The sequence below is a fragment of the Cryptotermes secundus genome, unplaced genomic scaffold (assembly GCF_002891405.2).
Source record: "Cryptotermes secundus unplaced genomic scaffold, Csec_1.0 scaffold745, whole genome shotgun sequence".
Classification (NCBI taxonomy): domain Eukaryota; kingdom Metazoa; phylum Arthropoda; class Insecta; order Blattodea; family Kalotermitidae; genus Cryptotermes; species Cryptotermes secundus.
The window spans coordinates 123,929-142,561 of record NW_019719369.1 but is presented as its reverse complement, the minus strand read 5'-3'; the positions used below and the strand labels follow the sequence as shown (position 1 = coordinate 142,561).

Here is an 18,633-nt window from a genome sequence, read left to right as displayed (position 1 = left end):
GCCATTCATAACAGTTTGAACGACTAAACCTCTCCCAAGAGCAACAGGAACTTTGCTGCAAGACAGGCATATGTAACGATGAATTAGCGCAGCTAAACTCGTGTCTCATTAAATACGGTTCTCCTGACAACAGGCCAGCAAAAAATCTAACAATCTACAGCAAAACCATCAATTATTATGGGCGTTATAACATAGGTGTGCAGCTGGACGAAACATAGACATCGAACCCCCGCAGACGATTTAAATACCTAACGAAACATACACGTCAAACCACGCTGAACGGTTAAGGGAGGAATACAGACTGAGGGTGTTTGAGAACAGGGTGTTGAGGAGAATATTTGAACCGAAGAGAGATGAAGTGACAGGAGGTTGGAGAAAACTTCATAATAAGGAGCTTCATAACTTGTACTCTTCTCCAAGTATAAATAGAATGATCAAGTCAAGAAGGATGAGGTGGGGCGGGCATGTAGAACGAATGGGGGAGAAGAGGAATGCATATAGGATTATAAGGGGAAAGTTAGAAGGAAAGAGATCTAGAGGTTGGTGGGATGGCAACATAAGAATGGATCTTAGATAGGTATGAACTTGATTGATATCTAACAGGATAGGGACCAGTGGAGGGCTCTTGTGAACAAGGTAGAGCGAGTGAGTGACTGATGTGTGTTAGTGTATCTTTGTTACTTGTTGTGTACTTACATGAAGTGGCACACTGTTCTGCCTGTTGTGTTATGCTGTGCGTCCTTCTTGCTAATGTTTGCAAGTTGGATTGGTTCTATCTCTTATAGTGTTTATTTCACATTGTCTGGTGTTTAATTCATGTAATGCCTCAAATATCAGGTCATGGATGTCGATATATGTGTCGTCCATGTGCAATCGGTTTTTGCTCATTTTATATATATGGTATCTTTCCATTGTGTTCAGATGTTTTCCCGATTTCTCTGTTTTTATGAATTTCACTGTGTCAGTTATACTCCTATATGCATGTCCTGTATTTAATATGTGAATGGAATATTAGAATGTATTTTAAACCATGAAGATCGAGGAAATATGCTCCTCCGAAACAATGACAAACACAGATGACTTCCACAGGGTGCAAATACCCAAGAACAGGTCAACATGAACAGTCAATTTGCTATGCCAAATCTTTAAAAACAATGTTATGATATAAGTGACTCTAAATAGAGAATTTAAGCCACACACTTACTGGCAGGCAGGGCAAAGTACTCCAGCAATGCATCTCCTTCCTTAAGAGTGTACACAGGCAGTAAATAAGCACTCAGAGATCCAGCCATAAGGTCCATTACAAGGTGTTTCACCTTCTTTTCATCACCTGACAGCTGCTGATCACTGAATGTCATCACCTTGTCTGCATCGACACAGCTACCAGCATGATGCAGGGCAAAGAGATTGATGGCCAACATCTAGAATTCATGTTAACATCTTAAACAGGCTAACAGTAACATTTTACAATGTCCTACTGCCATATTCACTATTAGAATGCAAATTTCACTAGGACAGGGTGACATCATAGTACTTCTACAGTGCAAGACTACTTCAATGTTACTGAATACAACTTTAAATATTTCAATCTTAAATTTAAGAAGCAAATGGTAAATATACTTGAAAGAATTAAAAACAGGACCCACAATGGACAGAATTTAAATACATAAAACCCATCGGATTCAGCATATCAATAGAATGCAGAGAAACTGACTTTGAGATAATTTAAAATTACTAGGCATGTAGAAATTTTTAAATTTTGAGAGAAAATTAAGAAAAATATCATCCTGACTTGACCACCATGTAAACTGGGCCCTCAACACAACATAAAAGTATCTTAATGATGAAGACAAAATAGATACTACTGTTATCACTATTGTTCATTTATTATGCGAAGATGTATGCTATACGTTTCAGCCTTTTCTAGGTCATCATCAGGCAATTTACAAGAAAAACAAACTAAGTCCCTGAATTGAATATGGATCCGTATTTTACAGTCTATTATTGTTGTTGTTGTTATAGTGAATACACCTTTTGCAGAATGTACACTAATAACATATGCAAAATCTTACTGAAGCACTGCCACTGTCTAAAATTAAAAATAATTGAAGCCTATAATATTAGGAATTTTATTATTTAGTATTAATAAATTTATTAATGTAATGTCTTAAAATTGGTTCAAAAGTTATTACAAATTTTTAATAAGATTATCAAACACAAAATATCAAAGATATGTACACAGGCTAGCCAATGGCCAATTACTCTTACACACCTTGACCAACATATGCATGTTGTAGCATGCAGACCTGTTACTGCGTTACAATCTCAAAACAAACAATGAAACCACATTCTTTACTAGGCAACAGATTCTTAATCAGCAAGTATATGCAGCCATTATTGGGTAACACCTTCACACACAAACATGTTCCCATGGAAACGATTGGAGTACAACACAGAACAGTCTTTTCTACGCAATCTGTGATGAGATGTTATAACCAAGACCTGTTCAGAAGGTTGTCAGTTGAAAGTGAACTGGAAGGTGAAGGAAGACAAGATTTGGTCAGTGCAGTTCAAGTATCCTCAATGTTAGAAGCTGTTACCAAGGAATGACTGGTGAAGACACAGAAGACTGAAGATTTAGTATGTGCTGCAGTGATTTGTAAAGTGTGGAGTTCGGTGATGGCTCTATAATTAAGTGTAGTTAATGAGTAGTGTGTATTAAAGTGGTCAATATAACCACTCTCCAATTCAATACCCCATTGACAGTCTCCCACGACTGTGACAACAGAAAGGAAAGGTAAAAGAAGTGAAGATCTCCCCGTGTTTAATTAATTAAGCGCTATACCATGAAGATGTATGGAGGTGGGAATGTATAGAACTAGGTGGAGATGAGTAGTCAGCTTCATGCTCTTGCTGTCATAAAGAGTCTTTAGTACCTACTGGATAGAATGAAATCACACTCTCAACATAAATTTCTTTTTCTTTTATTAAGTTAGCTGGTTTTGTCTCAATTTGTCATTATTCTGCATTCTGTGTTTAAACAGATTCAATACTAAGTTCGATAGTCTTAGATATAACACCATGTAGTCTGTTGAAAAGCCAACTTTTTTGGAGGCTAAATGTCGCCTTACTTTCAAAGGACTACACTGCAGTTATATCCCAGAAGACAACTGCTGTGAGAACCTCAAATCCTAAGAATCTACTGCTACGTGAACAATACCACAGCAACAGCGGACACCTTCATATAAACAAAATAAATATTAAGTACCTAAACTCCACACTTATAAATAAAACAGATTACCTGCAAACGACATGAGTAAATATGAGGATAACCATTTACATGGCAATTAATAAAAAAATATACAAGACAGAAGTTAGAAGATGGATGACCACATAACACACTGACTCACAATTTACTAGCAGACACAACCTCAAAGACAACATTAACCTTTATCCTACGGCCCTTTAAACTTAGGTTGTGTTAGCGGTACGGATTTCTTTAAAGGGCCGCTATTTGAGATTCGTTAAAATTGTAGTCACTTACTAATTTTGCTCCTATTTCTGCTATTTCTGTGATAATCGAACGAAATAAACGCTGTTTTTTTCTCGAAAGAATATAGAATCAGATATTGTAATTTACAGATTGTATAAAACATGTTAAAATTTTTGCACTGACACCAAAGTAGAATTTTCGCAGTTTCTTGTTTCTGTGCAAGAATTCATACGTTCTGGACATCCCTGTTTGGATGTTGCTGATGACGACACTTGTGCAACTCTCGGTAACACCGGATGTTGAGTCTAGAGCTTATCTTTGGCCACTACTAGAATATGGACAGTGGAAGAGTGATATAAAGTCACGTGTTGTTGCATATAGAGTTCTTCTGAACAATACGTGTACTGTACTTGTAGAGTTGAAGCCTTCTTTTTGTTTTATGAAATCGTGTTGCTGTATCAACACACACCGTAATAGCTTCGTGGCTGGAAGCGTTCAGTACAGCGTAATTTCAAAGTGTGATCGTACCATGACGTAATTCTTGTGGAATGTGAATGATACAAATTCAGCGTAGTTATTGAGTTCGGGCTGCACACTAAGATTACATTTTTTATAGTTTCATTACACTGAGTGCTTGGTTCGTAACTGGAAGTGTTCTGTCTAGCTATTCGTCGGCAACCTGGGGACCACCAGACCAGCATGGCACGAGTGTGAATAATTTTTCAGGTGGAGCTGTGGGCAAACTGTGCCAAACAGTTATAGCATATGTTGTCGAACCTGGAAATGGACAAATAACCTATTTTTCCATCTCCTTGGTCTGAACAGTTACATCCTGTTGTCACACTGAGAATTTCGTCTCGCTCTTTTGCGGAACATGCTGTTAGGGGTCCACCTCGCCATCAACGGCCAGGGGTCGAACCCCTGCCGTTTTATGGGAGATATCTCGACTATAGAAGGCCAAACCACATCACTGGCCGACTTGCTATACTTCGCAATTGAGGTGTCGTGTGTGCTTTTCGCGTGGGACACGAAAGACCGCCCGGACAAAGTGCGTGAATTGCGAAATCGGACTCTGCATTTCCGGATTTTTTGAGAATTCCACACGAAGGCAACATTCCGGCAGATGATGCAGGCGGGAAGACAGACACTCCATGCAGATGGTGGCCAAAAATTACGTAAGTACAACATTATTTACTACTTTAAAAATGTAATTTATGTAAAGTCATCACGCGCGGAGTGTGCGACCGGGAGTCGAACCCCTGCCGTTTTATCGGAGATATCTAGATTATAGAAGGGCAAACCACATCACTGGCCGACGTCCTGCACTTCGCAATTGAGGTGTCGTGTGTGCTTTTCGCGTGGGAAACGAAAGATCGAACGGACAAAGTACGTGAATTGCGAAATCGGACTCTGCATTTCCGGATTTTTTTGAGAATTCCACACGAAGGCAACATTCCGGCAGATGACGTAGGCGGGAAGACAGACACTCCATGCAGATGGTGGCCAAAAATTGTGTAAGTAGGACATAATTTTCTACTTTAAAATTTAATTTTATATTACGTTGCCACGCGCGGACTCTGCGACACCATATGGCGTCATTCGTACAGGGGACTTTCTTTTAACGACGACATACGTTGTCTTTAGTCGTTTAAAGGTTAAACTATTTTTAGTCTTAGCTTAATTTTCAAGACTATTTTTAGACATAAACTTAGAAGTAAACATATAATTTGATGATAACTTGACTTATTAAAACTTTTGAACCTATTTTAAGATGTTACATTAATCAATTTATTGATACTAAATAATACAATTTCTAAATTTGGTCTTTAATTATTCTTAGTTTTGGGCAATAACCACACAACACTAGGATTTTCAGTTTATTATTAATATATATTCTCCATAAGGAATATTTCCATGTTAGGTGGGTCCCTGTCACCATGGTATGGCGCGTTCTCAGGTTGCGGATGGAGGAGACGCCCTCCAGTTTTGGAGGGAAGCTGCAGATATATTGAATAAGCAGTTGCAGACAGGCGACAAGGGGTGGCCCTCAAGCTTGGGGGTTGGGCGGGGGGCTAAAACTCCTCATCGTAAAAATCATTATGTTACGAAAATGAACACAAAGCCTCGGATCTGGATGGATTCCTTGGATAAATGACCTAAGCTAATGAAAATGGACAAGATTTGGCACTTGGAATGTATGAAGTTTGTATAGGGCAGGTTCATTCAGGGCAGTGGCAGAAGAAATCTTAAAACATAAGTTAGATTTAGCGGGAGTACAGGAGGTCAGATGGGATGGAGGTGGCATCACACCAGTAGGAGACTATACATTTTTCTATGGAAAGGGGAATGAAAATCATGAATTAGATACAGGTTTTTTCATACATAAGAGAATCGTATCAGCACTTAAGAGGGCAGAATTTGTTAGTGATACGATATCATATAATACTAAAAGGTCGCTGGTGTGATATCATTGTTATGAATGTTCACCCCACAAGAGAACATAAAATTTATGACATAAAGGATAGATTCTATGAAGAACTAGAACATGTATTTGATAAATTCCCGAAGTACCCTACAAAAATTTTGTTAGGAGATTTTAATGCCAAAGTAGGGAGGGAAGACATTTTCAAACCAACAATTGGGAATGAGAGTTTGCATGAAATTAGTAATCATAATGGAGTTAGAGTAGTAAACTTTGCCATATTCAAAAATCTTACTGTCAAAAGTACAATGCTCCCACATCGTAACATTCATAAATTTACTTGGACATCTCCTGATGGGAAGATACACAATCAGAGCGACCATATTTTGATAGATAGGAGACGGCACTCAAGTATACTTGATGTCCGATCATTCAGGGCAGGAGACTGTGATACTGACCACTACCTGGTGGAGGCCAAGGTTAGGGAAAGACTGGCAGTGAGAAAACAAACAACACACAGAGTTCATATGGAGAGGTTCAATCTCAAGAAATTAAATGAGGTAGAGGGTAAGGAGTAGTATTGTGTTGAAACTTCAAATAGGTTCGCGGCCATGAAAAACTTAAAACACTGAGGTGGATGTTAATAAATCTTGGGACACTATTAGAGATAATATAAAAATGTCAACCGAAGAGAGTCTAGGTTATTTAAAACACTGAGGTGGATGTTAATAAATCTTGGGACACTATTAGAGATAATATAAAAATGTCAACCGAAGAGAGTCTAGGTTATTATGAACTGAAGAAGCACAAGCCATGGTTTGACAAAGGATGTTCAGAATTATTAGACCATAGGAAACAAGCCAAACTGCAGTGGTTACAGGATCCAACCAAAGTAAATGGGGATAATCTGAACAATATAAGATGTGAAACCAGCAGGCATTTCAGGAATAAAATGAGGGAATATCTGAAAGACAAAGTGATGAGCTGACAATGAACAGTAAGAACAAAAGCGTTAGAGACATGTATAGAGGTATAAATGACTTTAAGAGGGGTTAGCAACCTACCAGTAACTTCGTGAAGGTCTAAGAACGGTGATCTGCTTGCAGATTCCCATAACATTTTGAATAGGTAGAGGAACTACTTCTCTTAGTTATTGAATGTACATAGGGTCAGTGCTGTTAGGCAGACAGAAATCCATACAGCTGAGCCGTTAATACCTGATCCTAGCCCATTTGAGGTAGAAAGTGCTATTGCAAAATTGAAACGGTATAAATTGCCAGGTAGTGATCAAATTCTGGCAGAACTTACTCAAGCAGGAGGCGAAATATTATGTTCTAAGATCCACAATCTAATTACTTCTATCTGGCATAAGGAAAAATTGCCTGATCGGTGGAAGGGGTCCATTATCGTACCAGTTCACAAGAAGGGTGATAAAACTGACTCCAGTTGTTATCGTGGGATATCACTGCTATCAACTTCATATAAAATTTTGTTCAATATTCTTCTTTCAAGGTCAAGTCCATACATAGATGAACTTATTGGGGATCATCAGTGTGGGTTTCGATGTAACAGATCAACTACAGATCAGATCTTTTGCATTTGTCAGATATTGGAGAAAAAATGGGAGTATGATGAGACAGTACATCAGCTATTCATAGACTTCAAGAAAGCCTATGATTCAGTTAGGTGGGAAGTACTGTACAATATTCTGGTAGAGTTTGGGATACCCATGAAACTAGTTAGGTTGATTAAAATGTGTTTAAATGAAACGTGTAGTAAAGTCCATGTAGTTAAACATTTGTCTGATAAATTTCCTATCCAGTATGGTCTAAAACAAGGAGATGCTCTATCGCCACTCCTTTTCAATTTTGCCTTAGAATATGCAATTAGGAAGGTCCAGGGAAACCAGGTGGGACTGAAATTAAATGGGACACATTAGCTGTTAGTCTATGCCGATGATGTGAATCTACTAGGTGATAATGTAGATACCACAAAAAAAAAACACACACACAAACTTTAACTGATGCAAGTAAAGAGGTTGGTCTAGGAGTAAACATAGAGAAAACTAAGTATATGTTACTGTCTTGTCACCAAAATGCAGGGCAAAATCATGACATAAAGATAGGAAACAGATGTTTTGAAAATGTGGCAAAATTCAGATATTTGGGAACAATGATAACAGATTGAAAACTGATTTAGGAGGAAATTAAGAGGCGACTGACTTGGGTAATGATTGCTACCATTCAGTCCAGAACCTTTTGTCTTCTCATCTGTTGTCCAAAAACATAAAAATTAGACTATACAAAACTATAATTTTGCCTGTGGTTCTGTACAGGTGTGATACTTGGTATCTGACATTAAGGGAGGAATACAGACTGAGGGTGTTTGAGAATAGGGTGTTGAGGAGAATATTTGGACCAAAGACAGATGAAGTGACAGGAGGTTGGGGAAAACTGCATAATGAGGAGCTTCATAACTTGTACTCTTCTCCAAGTATAATTAGAATGATGAAGTCAAGAAGGATGAGGTGGGGAGGGCATGTAGAATGAATGGGGGAGAAGAGGAATGCATATAGGATTATAAGGGGAAAGCCAGAAGGAAAGAGATCTAGAGGTTGGTGGGACAGCAACATAAGAATGGATCTTAGATATGTATGAACTTGATTGATATCTCTCAGGATAGGGGCCAGTGGAGGGCTCTTGTGAACAAGTTAATAAACCTTCGGGTTCCATACAATGCTGGGAAATTCTTGAGTAGCTGCAAAATTGGCAGCTCCTCCAGAAGGGCTCAGCTCCATGGGTAAGTATGTAAGTATAAGGCGTATTTGCTATAATAACAACAGACTATAAAATACGGATCCATATTAAGACGACTAAATATTTCTGCGACTTGTGTGATGATAACCTAAAAAAGTGGTAACATGTAGTGTAGACCTTCATATAATAAATAAACAATAATGATATAGTACTATCTATTTTGTCTTCATCTTGTAGATACTTTTACATTGTACTGTGGCCCAATTTACAAGATCACTGAATACACAACAGGATGCAAACCATAAAGATGTAATATTTAACCTGCATTTCCATATGGGTGAAATTCCTATTGAACAGAATGTCCATAACACAGAGGAACACTGTATTTAAATTCCCACCAGTTACTACACACCTGAACCAGTTTCCATGAAGTAAGACTCTCTGTGGCAACATGGGCCGTGAGGGTTGTCATCAGTATTTTCACACATTTTTCTGCTTCTTGTAAATCCATACAGTTATGCAGTAATCCATGCAGTTTGAGGAAAATGGCAATGTACTCTGAAACGGATAACTTGTTCCTTCCCTCTACATTTAATCTGCAAGAGAGACTGACAGGTATAGTGATGAACATTTGGAATTTCAGCAAACGTTACATCAAAACTATATGGAGAAAAGCTTACCCTTCTTCTGCACTTTTGTTTAATGTCCGAGAGAGATTGGTTGCAGCAGCTGGAAACAAATGACGAACAGCAACACTGCGAACGTAGTGGAACACTGTGCTCAGTCGATCGCCTCGACTAGCTTCTAGCAATGCAAGCTGGTTGTAAGGTTGTCCACTGTTTGGAGCCAACTGCACTGCATGTCTGTAAACAAAGCACACATACACACACTACAGAGCTGAGTGCTCGTTTAGAAGGTGACAGCTGCTGAAATAAATAGGCATGGCCTAATTTGAGGTACTATCCTGCATTTGCCTTGGGGGGGAAACAGGTTTTCCGGACGTTCATTTGATTTATGTGGCTCATGGTAAGGTCAAAAGGCAGGCTAGGAATATTTTGGTGTCATAAAGGAAGTGAATTCCTTTAGCATGAAGTTAGCATCAGAAGTTGAAGTTACATGAACAGGATCAGAATCTTCTAGTGCACCACCCTTGCCATAGACAAAATAGCAAATAAAAATATTAATGAATATTATATTGTCCAGTGCCTGATGTAAAATCAGCATAAATGTAAAGCTGTCCCTGTGCCTAATTCATTAAGCACTATGACATGAAGATATATGGGGAGAGGAGGTACAGCTCCACCATTCTTGCCCTTGGCACTAGATGGAGATGAATGGTCAGCTACATGGCACTGCCCCTTTACCCCTTGAGAAACAGTCCTTGGTACCCACTGGATAGGAGGCTGGCTATCCGGCCAGTACTGTCACTATATGAACTCAGTTTGTCATAGTTTTTAGAGTGGATGACATGTTTTGGCACTTATATTTACCATCATTAGATGTGCGGGTCTTAGTTCATGTGTTCAGATAACTGATGGCCTGCGAATGACAAATATATTCTGAAACACATCACCATTTTTTGTAAAAAAACGAATAAAATAAAAAAACCAGAATGAGAATGTATGTTGTGACAAAAAAAATACAGAGTGGACACCCCTTACTGTGATCACTTTGGGATATATCTTAAAACTGACAACAATAACCGATGGAACATGAATTAAGCTGTTCCGGCTTGTTTATCTGTGCAAAGTGGAAATATGTACATAAAAAATAGGAAGATGGCCAACAGAAATCTTTAAAATCAAGAAATATGGAAACCACTGATAAAACATTCATATTCTTGTCGGTGCTCAAGAACAAACCAGGATGTTACATTATCACTTCCACTGCAGACGTACCAGAGCCATGATATGACAAAAAAGTGATACAAAAAATCTCAAGCACTGATTACAAAAAACAAAATCTTTTTTTGTATTTGTATACGCCTGACTGGGACGTGATGAACATGATAACATTGCATGAATTGCATTATCCATCATATCTTGGCCACTTCACCACTTGTGTGTGGTCCCTAATGTCTCCATGATCATATTTCCAATTTTAACCCTGCCCTACACCTCCTTCATCTACTTTAATTATAGACATGACATTAGGTGGGCAGGGCATGTAGCACAAATGAGAACGAACAGGAATGCATATAGGATATTGGTGGGAAAGCCAGAAGGAAAGAAACTACTAGGAATACCAACACATAAGTGGGTGGACCATGTTAAAATGGATCTTAGAGAGACAGGATGGGGTGGGATGGAGTGGATCAATCTGGCTCAGGATAGGGACCAGTGGAGGGCTCTTGTAAACACGGTAATAAACTTTAAGGTTCCATAAAATGCTGGGATGTTCTTTAGTAGCTGCACAATGGGTGGCTTCTCAAGAAAGGCTAGCTCCATGAAGTTAGTTAGAGACACATGCCTCTGTTAAAGTATATGTATGTAGATGCATGGATGCACGCACATGCACATGCATACACACTAACCTATAAAATATTTCAGCCTGGCGATTCTGATTCCTGTACCGAGCGATGTCTCCTAAGTGGACCAAGCAATGCTGGCAGATATAGTAACATGAGTTCTTGTGCGGCTGTGTCAAGTGATCAACTGTTCTCCAGAGCTTTCCATTCCCATATACAGATTCCTTCCTGCAAAGTAAACAACTTATCTGAAATATCAACACACTACAGTGAAATCCACCATCCAGTGAATGTTTCTTCTATCCTCAGCCAAAGCAACACTATTTTCCCATATTCAGCACATTTTTAATAAAAAGGCATAAAGGTGTCACTGTGTTCAATTAATTATGCACTATGCCATGAACATATGGAGGAGTGGAGGTATACTCCAACATGCTTGACCTTGGCACTAGATGGAGGTAAGTGGTCAGCTCCATGCCCCAGCCACTGTACCGCCATAGAAATCGTCCCCAGTACCCATTGGATAGGAGGATGAGTGGGGTCCAGAGATGGCCTGGATGCTTTGGAGAAGATAAAAATCTTGCCTGAGCCAGAAATTGGACCTTGGTTGTCCAGCCTGTAGCCCATCACTATAATGACTGAGCTATCCCATGATTTAGTAAATAACTTGCATCTGGTGCGAGAAACTTTTGACCCTCCACAACTCATACATCAATGAAGAATTCTGTAATATTGGTTACTGACAAGTTGATATGTAGAATAAGTTAAAATTCTAATAATTTAATATTATTATGATTAGTTTTAATATTTCAATTGTTATATATCTAACAAGTCCATATTTACTATCATTACTGTAACTTATATAATGGACATACCCTATACCAATGTATTTTGATCTCCATGATGAATAAAACTGAATGAATGAATGTTTTTCCTTTGTCAGAAAGTGTTCTGGTATAACCATTGTGTTTACTTCATATAAAATTAATTATTTCAAAATCTTCCTTCTCAGACGTTTACTCATATGCCAATAATTAAATGATATTATGACTACATAATATTTGTTTCTGCAGAATACGTATTTATAACTATTTAATATAAAGAAATTATTTAATCACTGTATACAGAAAATATTATATAAGATGGACATTTTCTAGATGTAAACATGCATAACCCCCATTTTGTGAGAACCTAAATTTAGTGTAAGAATGCTCATTCTCTCAGATTCATTAAACAGGAATTACACTGAACAATTAGAAAGCAAGGTCTCTATGCAGGAGATCCATCTACATAATTTAAAGGAATTTAATTATAAGCACAGTTCTGTATTGGCTGAAGTACAACTGTTCCTAATATTGTATCTCAGCATCCTGCTGCATGGATGTATTACCCCAATCATTCACTTCCGTCTTTAAAGCAACTTATAAATGTTCAGCCTCTCCCAAATTTGTGATAACATTAAAATCACAATCAACTGCTACATGTTTTGGCCTCACTTGGTCATCTTCAGGTAACTGAAACAGCCACACTGCACTAGTTCTTGAGTCAAAATATTTCAATGCTATTTTAGTGCAAACAATGATAATGCAATAGCACTGAAATATTCTAAATCAAGAACTAGTGCAGTGTGGCAGTTCCAAAGAACGAACAGCTACCTGAAGATGACCAAGTGAGGCTGAAACATGTAGCAATTGATTGTGATTTTAATGTTATTATAAATTTGGGAGAGACTGTGAACATTTTAAGTTGCATTAAAGACGGAAGTGATAAAGTGGTGAAGTTATTGCTGTAAGTTAAAACTGTGAACAGTTTCTGCCATGTCCTGTATGATGAGGATTACCTCCTGAATGGAAGGTCCAGATCAAATGCAGTACAGATCTCCTGTAGCAATGTCAAGTAGAAGCCACTGGCTGCCTCCAGACACCACGATAACATGGCTTGCGACTCGTTCCGTTTTGGATTCTGCGGTGAAAAACAAATTAATGCAATATCTGCACAAGTTAACACAGCATATGACTTATTCCATTTCAGTTTTGAAGTGACAAAAAAAATTAATCCAGTCAACAGTACTATGGTCTTGGATATAATGCCATGTAGTACACTGAGAAGTCAACAGATGTTCTGGAGGAACGTACTGCTTACATCTTCAGCGTCAAAGAAAAAGCCGAGCAAGAAACCAGCATGCCACCAGCTTTCTTTATTCTTTGACCCTGAAGATGGAGCGATATGTTTCTCTGAAACATCAGTTGACTTTCAACAGACTACATGGCGTTATGTTCCCTTCATAACCACTGCTGTGAGAACCTCAAATCCTACAAATTAATCCAGTATCTCCATAAATGGCTGCAGTGAGCCTACGAGGTAGATGAGGCACACTGTATAGGCTAAGCCATCAGGTTCTCAGGGTACAGGAAAGCTGGGTACTTGGTCTTGAAACGATTTCTGCTTCATATCCTGAACAGAGGACTATCTTGAGGTACTAAGTGTTTATGAAACATGACATCTGAGGTTTTGGGGCAGTGAACATCCCAGGTTCTGATCTTCCAGGTCATGACACCATGCAATCTATTACGTGGGGAGCAATATTTTGGAGGAAAAGCTCCTCTACCCAGAAGATGGATGCAGTACATTCCCCTCAAACATAGGTACCAACTTAAAAGATTACATTGCAACATACCACAATATGAATTTATGAAACAACTTTAGCGAATCAGAGACACCTGATAATGCCGGTGTATGGCTGAAGTTACATTGTAGATGGAAATATATTGTCTGAAATAATTGATGTTCTACTATATAGTTTCTCTTCTGTACTACTGTGTAGCCCACCAGATCAAAGAACATGTGAACACATTACAAAATTTATTCCACATTCCTCTCAATATTCGAGGAATTTTTGGGTCTGATTCAAATTATTATTTCTAATTCTTTATTTTTAAATATATAAACATACATAAATTTCTTAATCTGAGTATCATTACAGTCCCAGCTACTTCATATTCTGATAGTGACGTGGAAAGCAACCAAGACGGGTACTTCTAACTGTTCAGGCATACAGACTGTACAATTTGAGTATATCATATGCAATGATATATGGAATAATGACAGCTGACAAATATTTATCACAGTTCACTTAACCCGTTGCCGTGGTTCGTCGTGTATGGTTCGTCAGGGATTTAAATCGTCTGGGGGGGTTCGGCGTGTCTGTTTCGTCCAGCTGCACACCTATGTTATAACGCCCATAATAATTGGTGGTTTTGCTGTAGATTGTTAGATTTTTCGCTGGCCTGTTGTCACAAGAACAGAGTATACTAAGCCAACGAGTTTAGCTGAGATAAGTCATCGTTACATATGCCTGTCTTGCAGCAAAATTCCTGTGGCTCTGGCGAGCGGATTCTAGCTGTACCGTTATGAAAGGCCTGTTTTCTTTGCTTTGAAGATATAAACAACCGAGACGTGATATTTACGATGTTGATAATATCATATTACCCTGAGCTGGCCACAGTAGCACACTCAATTGCAATTCTTAGAACAGGGTTGTCCAAAATTTTATTCTCGTAAAATCAATTGCTTTCGCACAGTTCATAGCACCCATTTCTTAGAAAAACGCCACAATATAAGGCAGGACACTGTGGTCACCCCCTGAGACGATACGGATGTGTGTGGGGGAGGGAAAAGTACTCATTCCTTCATAATCATCGCTCCAGTTGACGTCATTTTATCGTACTGACCTTGGTGGTCGTTTCGAGGGATGACCGTAAATATCGGAGCGAGGAATGTGGGGCACCGTTGGGTTACACGAATGCTTCAAGGCCTTCCTTACACTGCTCGAATAGATACCGGGCGCTCATATTATAAGGTAAGTTTATAAAAACCATCTTTTAAGATAATTTTAGTGAAAGTTTCATGCTTCAAGGCGTCCCATTCACTGCTCAAATACTAAACAACCTGCTTCCATTGAAGATATAAAGGGCGCGCATATTATAAGGTAAGGTTATAAAACCACCTTTTAAGAGCATTTTAGTGAAAGTTTCATGTTCCTATCTCATAGAATTTAAGAACAATGATGAATAAATAATTTTCGAGCAAAATTTAAATGGCCGGCTGAATATATTACCGCAGGAGCCGCGGCCGCGGAATTTAAATGACCACATCAAAGGGTTAAGGATGCAACGACTGTGAAACAAACAAAGAAACAACATTCACTGCAAGGGAATGGCCCAGTAAACACGCTCCCATGGCAATGGATATGCCTGCTACAATAGAAGTAGGGTTGGAAATGGTGTTATCTACATGGTCCACGCAAAGGGGTTATATAACAAGGACACCACCCTGGGAGGTCAGAACTTTCATTTAAAAAGTAACATCTGGTCATGAGCCCTAGCCAGGGCTTGACACCAAGACAGACACACTGACTGACCGTCATTTGCAATGTGACTTCACTTTGGGAGGTCAGTCAAAATCATGAGAATGAACATGTTCGTGGTATAGGACAAGGAGAAGCCAGACACAGAAAATATAAGAGGCTTACTTAAACTTGACAGTGGTCAAGCTTACAACCGTTCAAATGACTAGGCTGCCATTGTAGTGTAAGATATGTAAGACAGGCATAATCTGGTCTGTAAACCCTGCACTGACAGTGGACTTGCGTGCAGTGCGAAAGGAAAAATATACACTTGACGAAAGGCCATGTGTATTCATAATAGACAAACCCATCTTCTTGTCAGAGAGGATGTTACATAAGGACTATTACCGCAAGAGTTCAGTTGGGAAATATATCTGGTCATGGTCCTCAAGGGGCCTGATGTCAAGATGAACTGATTGGCGGTAAACAGCCAGTCATAAAGTAACTTCTGACTTTGACTCTGGGAGGTCAGTTATCAGTTGAAAGTCAGGCTGTGTAGAGAAGACTAGGAGGTTGGTATAAAATGGTTGCCAGCCTGGGAGTTAGTCAGCTGTAACAGAGGCAGCTGGAAGGAAGCCATTGTTCAGAAATGTTTTGAGTCTGGAAAAGACTTTGTGTGTGATCTATTGAACTGTAAAGTGTGAAGATCAGGGTTGGCACTACAATAAAGCGTAATTACGAGTTGAGTGTATAAGCGGTCAATAAATCCAATATCCAAACCAAAACGTCGACAGTCACTGGATACTACATGACAATATTATAATGTTTCTTTTCAGTGCAAATATTTCCAAACATTTTTACTGCAATCTGTGTTGTAAGGCAGAGAAGTGCCCAGGTTATGAAGGGGGCAGGGATGCTGCTCACCATAGGGAGTCCTTTACACATGTACATTAGTGGACAACGGTTATGGTTTCTCCTTCCACAATGCAACAACACCATATCTACACCTACCATCACTCACAGTTCATTTTTACTTCCTCATACACATAAAATTACATACATGAGGAATTCAGTCATGATGAAAAAATTAATCTTGAGATTTAATGGATTTAACAAGTTTTCAGCCATACTGAATATGAAATAGTGGTTTTTGGAATGCTGTTTGTCAGTCTCGATGGATGGGTGGATGGACAGGAAAGACGGGCGAATATAGGTGTGTATGTGATCCTCACTAGCACCTGAATGGTTTGCTGAATTTTATTTATATTCAGTATTTAAGAATATGCCTGTACCAGAAGAATATGACTAGTCTGTGCTCCAAAAATATAGGCCCCTTCAAATCAGTTCTCAAAAACAAAATGGCAATTTCATTGAAAGAAGCTCTAACAATTCTGATTAAAATTTCTGAACATACAGTGATTACTGCCCTTAATGGAACTGCATAGGTGGCATCTTCAAGAAAATAATGGTATGTACACTACAGGACCAAATGTTTACACAAAATGTGTGTCTAGCTTCTATAATCAGCAACAAACAATGGTCTACTGACACAACATAGTTCCCAGGTACAGAAGAAAAGTCTATTGTATTGTGATGCATATGACCATTGCTAGGGAACGGCTCAGTAAACATGTTTAAGAGATTACGCTTTCAACAGTGGAAGGACAACAGTTGCTGGGTAACAGGCCACTAGACACATTCCTGCAACAATGAATAAGCACACAATACCAGAGGAACTGTTTGAGGTGGTGACTTATATTTGGTGCTCCCTCAAGTTATAAAGGGAGGACATGTAAGAACACATTCAGTTTGTAAGAGAGTTCAGTTTAGTAGTTGAGTTGAGTGTTCAGCTGTGGAGTGTTAACCAGCAGGCAACAGAAGCTGAAGAAGGGACTGATTTGTAAATCAGAAACAAATCAGTCACAGCAGAAGAGAAGTCAGTCATAGTCCAGTAAGGAATGGAGCGAGTCTTAGGCAGTGACTGACTGTGAGCTGTTGTAATTGATTTTAATAGAAGTGTCAATAAAGCCAGTCATCCAATCCAGAACCCATTATTGTTAGTCACGGAACTTCAGACATGTGACAGTATATATGAAAGAATGTACAGTATCCTTGAACTGAGTTTCTCAGTTGGACATACAGCCAACACTGGAAGGCGCAGAAGTACTGTTCCTGTTACATTCGTTGTAGTTAAATTATTGGTATCACATCAAATAGCAAAAGAGAAGTATGACCAACTGGCAATATGTGAACCATCTGAATGGACCAAAACTGGTTTCTGCACCGTGATGAAGACTTTGGAATATTGCTATACCACAAAGAATCCTTTGTTTATACACATATTCATGACACATTTCACTTGGCTTGCAGTAGAATAGTAACAATGAGGAAAAAATAAATTACATAAGTTTATAAAACATGACACACTTATTTTATAAATGAATTTATATTCAAACAAACCTTTTTATCCTTTGCTAAGTTCTGTAGTGTTGCAATGTAATTTTTAAATCCATGATTCCACAGTTCTTGTTCCACTTTCCTGTCCAGAGCATATTCTAAGTCAAGAATAAGGACCTGCTGGTAAATTCTCTGTAGCAAAGAAAAGTTATGTTATAAACAGAGGAAACCAATACAGTCCTGACCTTTAAATATGAAAACAAAAACCCATAATTAATACAAACACACTGTACTCACTTGTAACTGCTGTTGGCATACCCAAGCTTCATTGTCATTCAATAAGTCTCTTGAATTTTGAACCTTTTCTTTTAGTTTCTCTGCTCTCCTAAAACATCAGAAGTGCAACACTTTGTAACGACCTTTTCTTAGCATACTTCATTTCGCTGCATCTATTTGGCCAGTAGGGACAGTAATGATCCAAGACTAAAAAGTCACTTCAAAATGTACTGTAAAATTTTGTCAAAAGTCGTTAAAGAAGCCAAACAGAATAACTATAACAGCCAAATTCTAAAATCAAACAATAAAATTAAAACCACCTGGGATATTGTGAAAGTTGAATCAGGAAAGAAATCTGTTAATGAAGACGTACAAAGTTTGAATATTGAGGGGAAGTCCACTAACAATCCACAAGCTATCGCAAGTGCATTTAATGAATATTTCCTTTCATTAGCTGAGAAAACATATTCCAATAAT

General features: G+C 38.5%; 1 protein-coding gene across 1 annotated transcript in view; it reads right to left on the bottom strand.

Moving 5' to 3' along the window:
* The window catches only part of LOC111865186, a 72,885-nt gene that overhangs the window by 39,971 nt on the left and 14,281 nt on the right, over nucleotides 1-18,633 (bottom strand). The window contains exons 3-9 of the mRNA XM_023853007.2: nucleotides 18,178-18,265; nucleotides 17,944-18,072; nucleotides 12,979-13,100; nucleotides 11,205-11,366; nucleotides 9,352-9,534; nucleotides 9,084-9,267; nucleotides 1,205-1,421 (exon numbers count right to left, since the gene is read on the bottom strand). Coding sequence (XP_023708775.1) covers nucleotides 1,205-1,421; nucleotides 9,084-9,267; nucleotides 9,352-9,534; nucleotides 11,205-11,366; nucleotides 12,979-13,100; nucleotides 17,944-18,072; nucleotides 18,178-18,265 — 1,085 coding nt within the window. The remainder of the gene's footprint in view (nucleotides 1-1,204; nucleotides 1,422-9,083; nucleotides 9,268-9,351; nucleotides 9,535-11,204; nucleotides 11,367-12,978; nucleotides 13,101-17,943; nucleotides 18,073-18,177; nucleotides 18,266-18,633) is intronic.